Source organism: Myotis lucifugus, unplaced genomic scaffold, assembly GCF_000147115.1.
Source record: "Myotis lucifugus unplaced genomic scaffold, Myoluc2.0 scaffold_195, whole genome shotgun sequence".
Lineage (NCBI taxonomy): Eukaryota > Metazoa > Chordata > Mammalia > Chiroptera > Vespertilionidae > Myotis > Myotis lucifugus.
In genome coordinates this window covers 1404966-1420054 of record NW_005871243.1, presented here as the reverse complement: position 1 = coordinate 1420054, position 15089 = coordinate 1404966, and the positions used below count along the sequence as shown (strand labels likewise).

Genomic DNA, 15089 nt, shown 5'->3' with positions numbered 1-15089 from the left:
TGAAGAGCTTGTCCTGCCGCTTTAATGATCTTTCTTTTCATTGGAATTTCTTAGCGTTGGACCCGAGTGAAGGTACTGGGAAGTGATGAGTGCAATGAAAATACAAGTCAGAACTTACTGGGAGTCACTGTTGGAGGTGTCTTCCATCTGACATGCCTGGAGAAGGAATTCCAAGAGTTTTCTTTCCCCAAATTCTTAGGAGAATTTTGTCTCCTATGGCAGAGAAAGTGGTTTTAAGTCTACAGCAAGTAAGTCATATGTAGGATTCACCTTTTTCTGCATACCGAACACCCCAAAACTTAAGTGGCTTAAAACAAGTCACTTAGGCAGCTCACAGCTCTGTGGGTTTGCAAAGCTGAGTCTAGCTGAGCAGTTCTGGTCTCAGCTGGGGGCCTCACGTGTCTGGATGCAGCTGCCAGGTGGCAAGCAGGTTGCTTCTGGCTCTTGGCTCAGGTGATGGGGTGATGGGGTTCCTGGATCACATGCCCTTCAGCCTCCAGCAGACCAACCTGGGCTGGTTCATATGACGCCTGAGCAGGGTTCAAAGAGGGCAGCAGACACACGCAGTCCTCCTGAGGCCTGACCTGGATTGCTCCAGTGTTGCTTCCCTGTGTCCTGCTGGCCAAGCAAGTCTCAGCTGAGATCAGAAGGGCGGGGACATGGGCAGCCTTTATAATGGGAGAAGGTGCAGGGTTATTTGATAAAAGGGCGTGGACAGATACAGGGAGGAATGAAGAACTGTGGCCACCCATGAATCCCAAGGGGTGAGAAAACAGAATTTGCACTGTTGGGCGTATCTGGAAAGTATTTTCGTAAATATGTAGTCTTTAGCTGCAGAAATCTTTTTAGGGGAGCCAGCACAGATGAGAATGTTATAAAAAGCCTTCTCCTCTCTGACTTTATTTAGATTCCGCTAAAGGACTTCAGGACTCAGGTGGTTTATTGAGTTTCTGGCTGCCTGTCAGTGAATGTTCCAGAACCACTGTACAAATGAGAAATGATTGAGATTCATTCCTTCAACAGATTCCTATTAAGCTAGGGGCCAATATTGTGTTTAGGTTGTGGGGATATGATGATGAGCGAGGCAGGCAAACAGAAGATTGCACTGTCCCAGTTATTGCAGATGTCAGGGGTGAGAGACCAGCTGCCCCCAGAATGACCTGTCCTGGACAGGGAAAGCTGCTTCGAGTAAGGGAGTGTTGAGCTGAGACCTATGGGATGAATGAAGTTAACCAGGCAGATAAGGGATGGAAGAACATCTCAATCAGGAACAGTATGTGCAAAGGCCCTGTGGTGGAAAGGGGTATGGCACAGATCACAGGAATGAAAGGAAGCCCATGGGGCTGTGGGTGCTGCAGCAAAGAGCTTGAGCAGAAGAGATGCCATCCTGTCCATTTTATCAGCAAGTGCCACTTAACCCTTCCCTTGCCCATGAGGCCCAATCTCAACCTGTTGGACAGAATGTGAACTTTCTGCCCCTGTAGCCTGGGCTTGCAGACATGGTGTCAGCATTTCTGTTGGAGAACAGCAGCTTTCTGCTGGAAGGGATTGGGGTGCAGGCTGACTCCCTGTGACACTTGTCTGCCCACCTTCTGTTTGGTTTACACAGATCTGTATGTCCCAGATCTGTTAGGTTGTGGGGATATGTTTGGTACTGTCTCTATCCCTATTTCTACCCCCAGTGGGTGCACTGAGGCTGTTCCGCCAACACCACCAGTTAGCCGTTACAGTTACCAACCGGGGAGAACCTGTGTTGAGCCCAGAAAAGCCACTGTGTGCCTTTGGGCCAATTACTCTGTGTCTCTTACCTGAAGTTGCTACTCTGTACAAGAGAAGGATGTAATCTCTCATGTGTGACTGTTGGATGATTAACAGAGGGTGTTATGATGGTGGCCTGTAAAAGTATGCACTGTGTACCCTTTCCATGGCTGCCGGGTACTTCGAGAAGGAACCTTTGAGTGTGAAGTGTTAGCCGGTAACACTATTGGACTTGATCCTTGGAGGCCGTTTTCTTTAGCTCACCAGCACCTTCCTCTCCTCCCTCTCAGATTGGGCTGGGGTGAGCCTCATGTTTTGTCAGCTCAGACACTCTGGTTCTGTTGGTCACCTCCATTCCCTTTCAGGGAATCAAAACCTTTCGCCTTTTCCAGGTTGCAGCCAAGTGTTACCAGAAAGGAGGTGCGTTTGAGAAGGAGAAACTGGCCCTGGCCCACAACACCGCCCTGAACATGAAATCCAAGAAAGTCAGCCCCAAGTAAGAGCCTCAGTCCTTTCAGGTTTGCTGTGGTGAGCTCAGCAGGTAAATACATTGGTGTTAGGTCAACGTCCCATGGAAACTCTGTTTTGTTTCCCCTCACAGGGAAAAGCAGATGGAGTACTTGGAACTGGCTAAGACCTATTTGGAATGCAATGAGCCAAAGCTGTCCCTGAAGTGTCTGAGCTACGCCAAGGAGTTCCAGCTCTCCGCTCAGCTGTGCGAGAGGCTGGGGAAGGTACAGTCTGGCCCACAGCTGCTCCTGGGAAAACTGGGCTCCCTGTGAGCAGATGGGGGAGTGGGGGGAGCATCTGCCTCTCTTGCTTCAGGAAGGGGCTCCAGTCCTCCAAAGAGGGAGAGGTTGGCCTTGTTCACTCTAGGATAGTCCTTCCTCCATTTGCACAAATGTTCAGAGGGCTCCAAGGATACGCACGTGTGTGTGTGTGTGTGTGTGTGTGTGTGTGTGTTCATGTCTGTGGGAATGTTTGAGACCTGATATTAACCATGGGGAGGCCATATGTTCAAATCAAAGGGAAGACGGGCTTTGGAATATTCCTCTTCTCTTTCTCTGTGTTCGCAGTCTGGCGTCCGTCTGGGTGAACGGCTTGGCATTTGCATGGCGGTTGTTCTGTGTTCCCTGTAATTGCTCTAGATCCGCACCGACCATTCTGGCAGCCACTAGCCTCATGTGGCTATTTAGTTTAAAGTTTAAGTTAATTAGAGTGTGAGAAAATTAACAGTCCATTTCCTTAGCCTCACCAGCCACATTTCAAGTGCTCGCGGTTACAGAACATTTCCATTGTTGCAGAGAGCTCTGCTAGACAGACTGCTAGCCTAGGGCACGGCGACTCACAGTGGGCAGCGGGCTGGCCGAGGCCACACACTATGGCTTTTCTGCAACAAGATTGGCACAGAAGATGAAAGTAAGCAGTCAGACACTTGTATAGCAATTTAGCATTGCTGTGCATCCAACTGGTGACAATTTTCTTAGTGAACATTTTTTATTGAGTTAGAATAGAATATGACGTTGTATTAGTTTTAGGTGTACAGCATAGTGATTTGATATATGTACTAGTATATATTGTGAGATGACCACCACCATAAGTTTGATATCACCACACAGAGTTAAGATTTTTTTCTTGTGACGAGAACTTTTAGGATTTACTCCCTTAGCAACTTTCAAATGCATGACAACATTACTGACTATAATCACCGTGCTGGAAGTTATGTGATTTGTTTTAATGAATCAGTGGTGATGGATTGGACGTGTAAAACCATTGAGTCCTTCACCGCCAGTTGTCTGAGAAGCAGTGCTCTACAGCGTCCAGCTGTGGCTGGTGCATTTGCCCTGGTGGGTTACCGTGTCGCTCCAGGAGGGAGGTGGGCTTCCATGTCTGTATGTGAAATGCGGTAACTCCTGGATCCTCAGAGCACCCCGAGCATTAGGTGGAGTGGAGGTGGGACCTGTGGGGAAGTTTGAAGTGTGGCTCCCATGCTGCCTGCCCTGCGCCATGTTTATTATGGGATGTGACTTAGGATGTGGGGGATGGGGATGGAATAGGAATTTCTGTGTGGCTGGAAGTTCTGGGTGCTAAGATTTCAGGAACTAGAATAGTTTCCAAACTCTCCGTGTCCCTTAGTCTCTAATGCCATCACCCTCCAATCTCTAATGCCACCACTTGGACCCCAAGCGGTGACAACTGCAGGCCTATGCCTACTGCTTTCCCCTTTTTGCCTACCAGTGCCAGTCATGACTGAGCCAGAGACCCCTTCCTATCTGTCACCTCACCTTCCCAGCCTGCCAAGCTCTGCCTCTGAAAGTGGGGTGGGGGGGACCCAGGCGGCCATAGCACAGCCCACATTCTCCCCTCCAGGACGTCAGTGCCCACAGAGTGTGGAGACCGCCTGCTCCCAGAGCCACAGCCTCCTCCTCCTTTCCACTGCTGCAGGCTTGACCAGAACATTCCAGTAGCTCCAAGCCCCACCCAAGGGAGTGTCTGGGCCCTTTTTTGTTTTGCTCAGGCCCCTTCCTGGAAGAGGATTGGACCCTCAGCCAGCTTCTGGCCTTTGGGGCATCCCACCAAATCACCAGCTTTACTCAGATTGACCAGCTTGGCAGCAGCCTTTGTGAGAATCCTTCAGCCACATTGCCTCCCTGCTCCCAGCCCCACGTGTGTACTCCCTCCTCCCCCACGGAAGAAATGCTTAGGAGGGGCCGTGGGAGTGCGAGATTTCCTTTCAGGGATTCCTCTGCCTTGCCTGCCTCCAGCCTCTCTCCAGAGAGCAACATTGGTTTCCCTGGAAACCTCTCAAAGCCCTTGCTCTGATGGCAGTGGGGACCCCCTCATGGAGCAGAGCCGGCCTAGTGGGGAGCTGCCTCTTAGAGTCATCCCCTCTTTTCTTCAGCTGGGGGCACATTGGCACTTATTGGGGCCTTCACTCATACTTAGGGAAATGTTTTCAGAGTAATCAGCATTGTCGAGGAGAGGCAAGGAGACAGCGCGGTTAGATGTATTGGTTATGGAGAGGCAAGGAGCCAGGGCAGTTAGGTGTACTGGTTATGGGGTTTTATCGATGTGGAAGATGGGTCTAAGAGCTCTCAGGTCTGTGCGGTCTCTGGACACAGAGGAGGCTCACACTCAAATCTTATGCATATTTGGGTCCTTCATGGAGCTTGTCGCACTAAATAAGACCCAGCTGAGGTTTATCAGAGGGCCTGGCATATGTACCTGGTTTTTGTTTTCTCTTTGGACCTCAGGTACAGCAAGTAGAGCTATGAAGTTAAATGTTCAACAAATCCAAGGACCTCTGCTGTGCCAGGCACTGTGGGTGCTCAGCAGGCAGCAGGCGACAAAGCAGGGGCTCTGTCTGCAGAGCTTCCCTCTCTGGTGTGAGGGAGAGATGACACATAAACCAGTGGAGTGTAAGATGTCAGCGATGGTGAGAGGAGACAGGGTGGTAGGTATTGCTGTTTTAGACAGGAGGTGTCAGGAGCTGACTTTTGAGCGGAGACTCTGAGAACAACTGCTGGAGGGCATGGCAGGCCAAGGACCCCTGCAGGGGTAAGGCCACAGATGGCAGCGTGTGGGCGAGGTTGAAGAACAGCAAGGAAGCCTTTTGGCCAGAGCAGAGCGAGCCAGGTAGAAATGGTAAAGTGAGCAAGAGACGGGTGGAAACAAATCATGTAGGGCCTCAGAGTCCATGGTAGGGGACTGGACTTTGTTCACGTGGGGGAAGGGGGGCGCGGAGAAGCCAGTAGAAGGTTTGGATTGGAGGACTGACATGAAGCTAATTATTTGGATGCTCTGTCAAGAGGTCTGTAGGCAGCAAGAGTAGAAGCAGAAATGTCAAGAAAGTCTAGTGGTGGCTGAGGCTGAGGTAGGTGGCCTGGATTGCCACGATGGTGATGGAGGTGATGGGAAGGGGTCATATCTGGGAAATGTTGGGAGAGCCAAGCAGGCAGGATTAAGTGATGGGTTGGATGGGGAGTGTGAGAGGGAGAGGAGTGGAATGCTCTTCTGTTCGTGGCAAGCCCACCAATGAACGTGGTACAAGGCCACGCTCATTGCATTTCATTTTGTTCATCCTCTTCCTCTTCATAGCCAGTCTCCATTCCCATTCTCTTCTTATTGGCAGCCATTCCAATGCATTTACTATATGTCCTCGTGTGCATGCACAATGGAAGAATAAATAGTCGTATTTTCTGTGCATGTATATTTTAAGCTTATCTAAATACATCTATTCTGTTTTTTATTTTTTCCCCCCACCTCCTGGTATAGTGTTATGTCTGGCCAGGTTGCTGATCACTGATAGTATTCCACAGTGGGCATCTTCAGTATTACTTATCCATTTGCCTAGTGGTGAACACCCAAGTGACCACCAACTCCTGGCTGCCAGACATGGTACTTTAGTGCAGGATGTCTCCTCCAGGTCTGTGTGAGATTGGGAGATGTGATGTTAGAAATGAGATTGCTGGCCCCAGGGTATGCATATACTTAGTATCAGCAAGTGAAGGTGAGAGCTTTCCAGAACAGTCATGCCACTTGGTGCCTGTGGGCTCCACATTCAGTGGGTACTGATTTTCTGAATTTTGCAAACCAGATGGTTGGATCTCATATGGTTTTAATTTGCATTTCTCTGATTATTAAGTTTCCCCCACTGTGAACTGCCAGTTTATATCTTTGGCTTAGTTTTCTGTTGTGTTTTTAGAAAAGTCTTTTTTTTTTCTTCTTTCTTTTTTTAATGGCTGCAGGAATCCATTTTATGTTCTGACCTGCCTAGTGTAGTACAGTAGCCACTAGCCACATGTGGCAATTAAAATTAATCAAAATTAAATGAAATAAAAAATCAGCTCCTTGATTGCACTGCCCACATTTCATTGCTCACTATTCACACCTGGTGAGTGGCTGCCATGTTGGATAGCATAGATATGGGACATTTCCATCTTCACAGAAAGGTCGGTTGGACAGTGCTGATCTAGATGTCAGTGTTTTTCTTCTCTCTGTTAACTGTGTTTCACTTGTTCATTGTTGAACAGTTTTGATGTAACCAAATCCATCCATTCCTCTCCTGAATGTGTGTTTCGGGTTTTGCTGAAGACCTTCTTTACCTCTCAAGTCACAAGAGATAGTTTCATACATTCCCCCCAATAGCTTTCACACTTATAGCTTAACCCATCTGGAGCTTCACTTTGTGTATTGTGTATGGTGTGAGGTTGGGGTTTACATTTATTTTTCTCCCTATAAGGAATTAGTTTTCCCCACATTACCTGTGTTTTAGTCCCCCCCCCGAATGGATTCTAACAATTAGCAAGACATATGACTATTTTATTTATCACTCAAGATGTTTGGTTTATTTTTAAGATAAAAAGTTATGTTCTGAGTATTCAGAGAAGAAAATTGTATTCCATCTTAGATAAAAGATGCCGCCTATTTCTATAAGCGAAGCCAGTGCTACCAAGATGCTTTCAGATGCTTTGAGCAGATTCAGGAATTTGATCTAGCACTTAAAATGTACTGTCAAGAGGAGCTCTATGAAGAAGCTGCTGTTGCAGTGGAAAAGTAGGTGGTTTTATTCTCTCCCTCCCCTACCCCTGCTTCCTGGGGCAGCCTTCCCTGGGTGATGTCACCCTGTTCTTCCATAATGGCTTGACCATGTCACCCTTCTTCCACTTGAGTGGTGGTCTCAGTGCTGGGTCAAGAGCTTCTTGAGAACAGGACTCTGTGTTCTCCATGCTCTTTATAAGCTTTGACACAGGGTCATGAAGGGAAGGGGCTGAAGAAGAGGTTGTATATAAAATGTGTATATAAAATGCACAGCAATTTTGTGCTTAGTGACGGTTCTGTCCTCTCACCTTTACCTGCTGAGATGACAATTTCACTGGTGTGTGGCTAGATAAAGGTAAGAGCACTAGTGGCAAGTTAGGATTTTGCTTCATTGTGATCTACTGGTAGATGCTCAGCTATGTATTTATAAATATGTATATGATAGGTATGTGCACATACCCTCAGTTTTAAGATACATAGGTTTCATACATGACCCAATGGAGGCCTCCTGAGCCTTTAGCCTATTTGCTATTCCAAAGGGGAAGAGGAAATGGGTGGGTTTAAAGCTTGACAAGGAATCTAGAAACAGCATGTGGTTGAAGTGGTTGAGGCCCCCAAGAGATCTCCCTCGTGGTATTAGAATCTGTTATTCTGCATTTCTGCTCAGCAGGGGTTTGAATCCCCTCTCGGCTCCTGGAAAAGTAGGCTACATACTACATGTGGCAGTTTTACTTAAGTTGCCCTGTGCTGTATTTTGGAGGAAGTTTTCTATCGGTGCATGACCATGAGTTATGATTTGGGTCATCTTTCCCTGTAGGTATGAAGCAATGCTAAGGAGCAAGACCCTTCCCGTATCCAAGCTCTCCTATTCAGCCAGTCAGTTTTACTTAGAAGCTGCAGCAAAGTACCTGAGTGCAAATAAGATCAAGGAGATGATGGCTGTCCTCTCGAAGCTGGACGTGGACGACCAGCTGGTGTTCCTGAAGTCTCGGAAACGGCTCGCAGAGGCCGCAGACCTGCTGAACAGGGAAGGCCGGAGAGAAGAGGCTGCCATGCTGATGAAGCAACACGGCTTCCTGCTGGAGGCCGCCAAGCTCACTGCCGACAAGGACTTCCAGGCCTCGTGTCTGCTGGAGGCTGCCCGCCTCAATGTGGCTAGGGACTCGGATGTAGAACATACCAAGGCCATTTTGAGAGAAGCCCTGGATCTCTGCTATCAAACCAATCAGCTGTTCGGCATTGCTGAGGCCCAGTTCCTGCTGGGGGTGATCCTGAAAGACTTTCAGAATCTCAAGGATGCCTTCTTCAAGTTCGACACTCTCAACCACTCGGCTGGCGTGGTGGAAGCGCTCTACGAAGCCACCAGCCACTGTGAGGCTGACCCTCAGAAGGTTCTGGCCTTGGCTCCAGGGGGCTTGGAAGTCCTCCTCAATCTGGTCAGGGCCCTCAAAAGAGTGACCAACAACGCAGAGAAGGATATGGTCAAGTTTTGCTTTGAGTTTTTTGGGATTTCTCAAGTGGATGCCAAGTATTGCCAGATAGCTCAGAATGACCCTGGACCCATATTAAAAATAATTTTTGACCTGGATTTAAACTTGAAAGAGAAGAAAACAAAAGATCATTTCTTGATAATGACTGACCAAGTGAAACTGGCCCTAAACAAACACCTCTTTAGCAGGCTGTGTCAGATCACGCAGAGCCTGCTGAGGAAGACCTACCCGGGCATCTGCCTGCGGTTCATTGTTGGCTTAAAATGTGAGGATGGAAACTGTGAAGATTACCACAGGCCTCTGCGGCGTTGTGAGGCCAAGTGTTTGGTTCAGTCGAAAATGCACCAGGTGGCCATCAACGGGCTGCTTTTGGAAGCCAAGAAAGTATTCCCTAAAAGCTTAGCTGAAGAACTTGAACAGATCGATTATATTCTGTCTGCAGATAAGTATGGCCATTGCAAATCCTTCCTGAGTGTAGTCTTCCCTAAACATTTCCATCAGCGAGTGTTGTCCGAAAACCCCATGGCGTGCAAAGAGATCCTCAAACCCAATTACAAGTCCTTCCGGTCCTACAGGTTTGCTCTGAAGGAGTACATCTACTTCCTGTTTCAAAACGAACGGGCGCGCAGCCGCCGGGAGTCCACCGACCTGTGGCTGAGCGCCATGCAGGCCTTCCTGCTCTCGTCCAGCTACCCCGAGGAGTTCGGGAAGCTGCTCCACCAGGAGGAAGACAACTACCACCGGGAGCTCAAAGCTCTAGCGTTGGAGAAAGAGGAACGGGGCCGGGGCCGAGGCAGCAGGATGAAAGGGATAGAGGGGAAGTTCGGCATGCTGGCACCCAACAAGGATGACGAGAGCACCGAGAAGACCCACCTGTGCTTCATCCGGCTGCTGGAGAATTGCATCGACCAGCTCTACGTGTATAGGAACCCAGAAAACTACAAGAGGCTCTTTTTCCGTTTCATGAACGTCCTGGTCAAGAGGTGCAAAGAGCCGCTCATCCCCAGCATTGGGAACACGGTGGCCCTGTTGGAGTTCCAGTTCGTCCACTGCGGGGTGGTCCTGGCCCGCCTCCGGAAGAGCGCCATCCTGTGCCTCCCCAAAAGCTACATCGCGCTCTTGCACTACTGGGAGTTTCTGTTCAGCAAGAGGGACAAGGAGTTCGGGGACGTGTTCTCCATCATTCAGGACTACAAACCGAAGGATGTGACGAGAGCCATTCAGGATTTCCGGTTCCACCTCTCCTACCTCGTCAAGGTGCTGTGCGGCTACGAGAATGTGAACTTCAACGTCCTGCTCGATGCCTTCAGTGACATTGACTGTGTGGTCTCCGGGGAGGCGGAGCGGACCCTGGTGCTGTGCTTGGTGATGCTGGTGAATGCCGAGGTGGTCCTGCAGCCGTTCTGCAAGTCGCTCCTGTACCGCCACTTCCAGGAGATCGAGAAGAGGCTGCAGCTGATGAGCGTCGACTACCCAGACCAGGTGCCTGAGAGGCTCCGGGACGTGGTGAAGCGGGTGCTGATGGCGGCCGATGTGAAGTCAGTGGCCGAGGCGCTGCAGGACCTGCTCTTTGAGCGCGATGAAGAGTACCTGATGGACTGCCACTGGCGATGGGACAGCGGGCACACCAAAGGGGTCACGGTCCGCGGCCTCTATCACGAGGAGGTCAAACTAAACCGCCTGCTCTGCGTGGACCCCGTGGGCTACTTTGCCGAACCAGAGTGTGAGTTTGGTCAGGATGAGACGGATGAGCTGGCCTTGGAAGACCGAGACCACCTCCTGGCCACCATCCTGTCCCAGAAGCAGCGGAAGGCTTCCATCCAGCGGAAGTTGAGGAGAGCATGCCTGGTGGTGGCCCTGTGCATCAGCTGGAAGAGGAGGGTGAGTGCCCAGATGGGGTGTCCCAGGGAGGAGACCAGGGAGCCTGGGACCGGGATCTTCAAAAAAGCCGACGTCGACAGGACCCAGTGCGACCTGTGCGGGGTGAAGTTCACCCGAAGTCCTGAGAACTATTTCAGCCCCAGTAAAGCCTTTGAGGGAGAGACTTCAGAGGCGGTGGCCCTCTCCGAGGCTGAGCTGGGTGACAAGGAAGGTCGGGAGAGGAACAGCGAGTCTTATGAGCATCACATCCACCTAGAAGGCCACCAGAGGCAGCAAATGGCCTACCAGAAATACTCTGAATTTTTTCATGAGAAGGTGGACCCGGCCATTGACGAAGGCAAGCTGGTGGTGCAGGACATCGAGCAGAGCGTGTGGATTCGTAGTCACCTGGGCTCCAAGGAGCACAGCCTCATGCTGCAGAGGAAGGTCCAGGAGAACATCAGGAAGGTTTCAGACGCGGTGGAGGATCTCTACAGGCAGAAGGCCTGGGCTGGCGGTAAGGGGCCCTCGGGAATGGGGGCCCAGGCGGTGGTAGAACCTGGGCTTTGAGAACACGGGTCAGAATCAAGCCCTTTGTGTTGAGGTCTGACCTGGGGTCATGGAACTTGGCGTTTGCAGAAATACAAGTAAGGACTGTGTGTTCTCAAATTAGAACCAGGCACCATGGTTTGGACCACCCTTTCCCCAATGAAAAACTTCCTGATTATCTTGGGCTGGGCTGGTTCCCCTAGCCTTACAGACAAGAATAGGGCTTGCTGCCTAGTTCTACGGAGATAATATAGGGAGAATGTTTAAAGTCTTGAGGAAACTCTTTAAGCTTCTGATTCATTCATTCATGATCATTTCTTGAGCTCCCACTCTGTGCTAAGATCTGTAGGTGCGTAGCTGGTCTCTTCCCTTTAGGAGGGTCCTTAAGCCATACCCAGTGTGAGCCCTTAATGATAAGAATGCTAATGGGTCTTTGAATCAGATTTCCTCTAACTTCCTCATTAGCTACTTAGCAACACAGAGTGGAAGTTATGTTCCGTACAAAGTGAGTGAAATTGATTATTTCAGAATCATTCCATAATTCAGACACTGCAGTTTAAGGTGTAACAGACACACAGGAATGGTGCCGGGCTAGCATATAATCGCAGTTTATGCTGCTGGTGGCAGAAGGGGGCCGTGGGGCCTTGCCTGCCGTTTTCCTCGGGGGAAGCACAGAGACAAGCTCTGGGAAGGCGGGGGCTTTGGCTCTAGTTCTGGGTGTTTGAGGCCCTATGGCAGCCCCTTCACTCAGAGCCCTTGTTCTTTGGTTCCCACAGCGAAGGAGGTGATGACTCGACTGGTCAATGTTCTGATCCCGTCAGTCAAGGATGCGAGGGAGTGGCTGAAGAAAACAGAGCTGCACCTGAAGGAGGAAGGTAAGGAGCCCTTTGTCTTAGGACCGTGCTCTGGGTCCCATGGTTCTTGGTTCTGCTGACGTTCAGGTCAGGCTGACGTGGGGCTGTCTAGGACATCAGCATTGACCACTGTCTGTCTAGCACCACTGCCCCGCTGAGTGAGATTATTTGTCACACAGTATCTGAGCTTCTCCACCAGACTGAGGGTTATTCTGGGTTTATGTTAGTTGTTTTTTCAAAAGAATCTTTTGCCACTCGAGCTGTTATCAATGCTGGTCGGTCACTACTCATACTCAGAACAGTGACTCCCAAGGATGCACAAAGCATTGCAAAGCCATTCCTTGATAAACATGTTTGCATATAAGTTAATGATTATTAATGTGTGTTTAGTGTGTGTCAGTGCTGTCCTGGGCTTGGGATAGAAAACAAACAGAATCATTGGGGCAGCTTGCAATTGTCTTCCCACAGAACATTGAAGGCTGTGTCGGATGAGTCAGACTTCTCTCCCGACAGAATCATCTTGCCAAGTTCTATTTGATCTGGAAAGTCTTCTCTCTTGCCCATTCCAACTGCTGCCCCCTCCCCACCCGCCCACATTTCTTCTTGCTCTGAGTATTTTGCCCGGCCCAGGTGGCCCTTCTTTGAGTCCTTTTAATCCAGACGCTACTGGAAATTGCAGCCTCCAGAGCTGGGGGGAACTGGAGGGCCGTTGGCACAAATGTCTATGCCAACAAAAAAAATCTGGGACTATTATTTCAAGATGGAGGTAACTGATGTATCAACTCTAGTCTGTGGTTGAGTTTGGGTTTTGTTTGATTTCTTTCATTTAAAGGGCCTCTAAAAGAAGGCCAAAGGAGCCAGCCTGTAAGAGAACTTAATTCCAGAGACGAGGGCTTCCCTTGGCTTTGGCTCATCCTGGGAAGCAGCATCCGTGCTCAGATACATCCTCACTTTCTGTCACCCTGGTGGGAGACCTTTTCCCCTTTAATTTAAAACAATTACAGAAACACGAGGTTTTACTAGGGTGTTATGTTTTGCAGTGGAGTGGGGAAAAATCACCATTCTGCACATTGTTTCTTTCTTTTTTTTTGGTTTTGTTTGCTTTTTAAATAGGAATCGTTCAGGAAGATGAATATGAAAATGAAATTGAGGACTTTGGTGAGCTCCGTCCTAGAAGGCGTTCACGGAAATGTGGAAAGCAGAGAAAATACTAGGATCCACACAGCTGCTGCTGCCTAACCTTCAGAACATTCCGTCCGGACTTAGAATTCTGAGTGCTGGGGCAGAAGAGAAAAGAATGTCAATTAGCATAAAAAAGTAGGGGAGTCTAGCAACCTCTTTGCTTTGTGATATTGCTCCTTCCAAGGTGGCTTAGGGTCTGACTGCTCCCTCCGAGCGGGACCTCTAGTGCTTTCCCAGTTCAGGCCTAGCAGTATTAGCTCCCCTAAAACTCGTCAGATGAGAGGAGCCATCACTGAAGGGAACCTTGGGACTCCTCCCCCAAATCCCCAAGTTCTCTGGCTCAAAACCATCACGACATGAGTCAGTAGGAGGGACACCCCTCACCTCAGAGTTGCCGCTTCCCTGGGCCGGGACATCCCTCCAGGGATTCCCTCATCCCCTTCCACACGCTGCAACCAGGGCTGTGCGTGCCCAGGTCTGTGTGGGCCCTGCCACCGGCCTCTCCTGACCCCAATCCAGTCTGGTCATCTCCGGGCCTACTTGTAGCATAGTTTGTTTCGTCATATAGGTTAGCCTTTTCTCTGTGGCAACTTTTCTGCCCCCCCTCCCCTGCCATGCCCAGCTACATGTGCAAGTCATGGTTAGACTACCTCACAATGTAGTCAAGAATCCCCCCATGTCCTTTGGGCGGCCAGGATGGGGATGATGCTGAGGGCCTTCCAGCCTGCCTCGCCAAGGTGGCCCTCACTTCGCCTCGGCTGTGGGGTGACATCTCTAAAAGTGTTTTGTGTGTAGCCGTGTATGTCGTTTCCTTGGTTCTTCCTGGCAGCTTGTCATTCTAGCTCAGGTTGATATTCTGATGAGTTTTCTCCCACTGAGCTCACCACGTGGGACAGGGGCGGCCTGCAGCGATGCAGGTTAGGAAGGTGGACAGAGTAGTAGGCCGGTCGTACAGTGCCAATCCATAGGGACTCAGCTGTGAATCACTGCCCACGGCTGGGAGGCCCATAAGAGGAGGGGGTGGCGTTGGTGTGCAGGAGGCATTGCTCCCCCCACCCCGCTGGGCCAGCGGCCGTCAATAGGGTTCCATTCTGGAGGCCTTGGTGCCTCTCTCGAGATCACTGCCCGCCGCTTCCCCAGCCCCTCAGCTGGGCTTGGAGCGGAAGGTCAGGCTCCCCCTCGGCCCTTCATTGTTTTGTCATCACAACGGAACCGACTTTCCACCCACGTCGTCGCTGCTGCTTTTGCTGCTCATTGTTGTCACTGTCTTTCTAAATGACTATTTCCTCAAAATGTTTATGTTTCTAACTTTTATTAGTTATGTTTCTAATTTTTATTCTAGGTGTTTTTTATAAACTTCACTTGCCAGATAAACAACCCCAATCAAATCTTGCTGTATTATCACATTTTATAAAGTTAAATCATTTCTCTTATATGCTGCCGTCCATTTGTTTATTTCCAGTCCCTGCGCAGAGAGTGAAGGGGTCAGTCTTGGGCTGGTTCTTTCTGGTAGCTGGTTGATGTGGGCCAGAGCTTGCTGTGCCTCCCAAAACTAAGGCAGGGACAGACAAAGCACAGCCCGGCACTCGCAGCTGGTCGCAGTGTCCCTTGAGGGCCTGCCTGTGCAAATTCTTTCCCATTTGGATGCTCTGAGCATGCAGGTGTGGACAGTTTGGTCAGTGCTGTCTATTGGGACCACCCCCTAACATTGCCCTGGGAGGCAGGGGACCTGGAGTCGAGTCCTTGTCCTGCCCCTAATGAGCCAGTAACCTGGGATGAGTCAGATCCATGAACACCACCCTGGGGTGGGGGCGAGAGATGGAGATGGGGAAGCAGCGTGATGGACATGTGGGCC

At 50.0% G+C, this 15089-nt stretch overlaps 1 protein-coding gene across 2 annotated transcripts in view; it reads left to right on the top strand.

Annotated features, from left to right (window-relative positions):
• Positions 1–14667, top strand: part of TRANK1 (tetratricopeptide repeat and ankyrin repeat containing 1) — a 58417-nt gene extending 43750 nt beyond the window's left edge. For both annotated transcript variants that reach the window (XM_023760858.1, XM_023760856.1), the window contains 6 exons: positions 2151–2254; positions 2360–2492; positions 7169–7314; positions 8117–11166; positions 11975–12073; positions 13166–14667. In XM_023760858.1, coding sequence (XP_023616626.1) covers positions 2151–2254; positions 2360–2492; positions 7169–7314; positions 8117–11166; positions 11975–12073; positions 13166–13266 — 3633 coding nt within the window. In that variant the 3' untranslated portion in view covers positions 13267–14667. The remainder of the gene's footprint in view (positions 1–2150; positions 2255–2359; positions 2493–7168; positions 7315–8116; positions 11167–11974; positions 12074–13165) is intronic.
• The last annotated feature ends 422 nt before the right edge of the window (positions 14668–15089 follow it).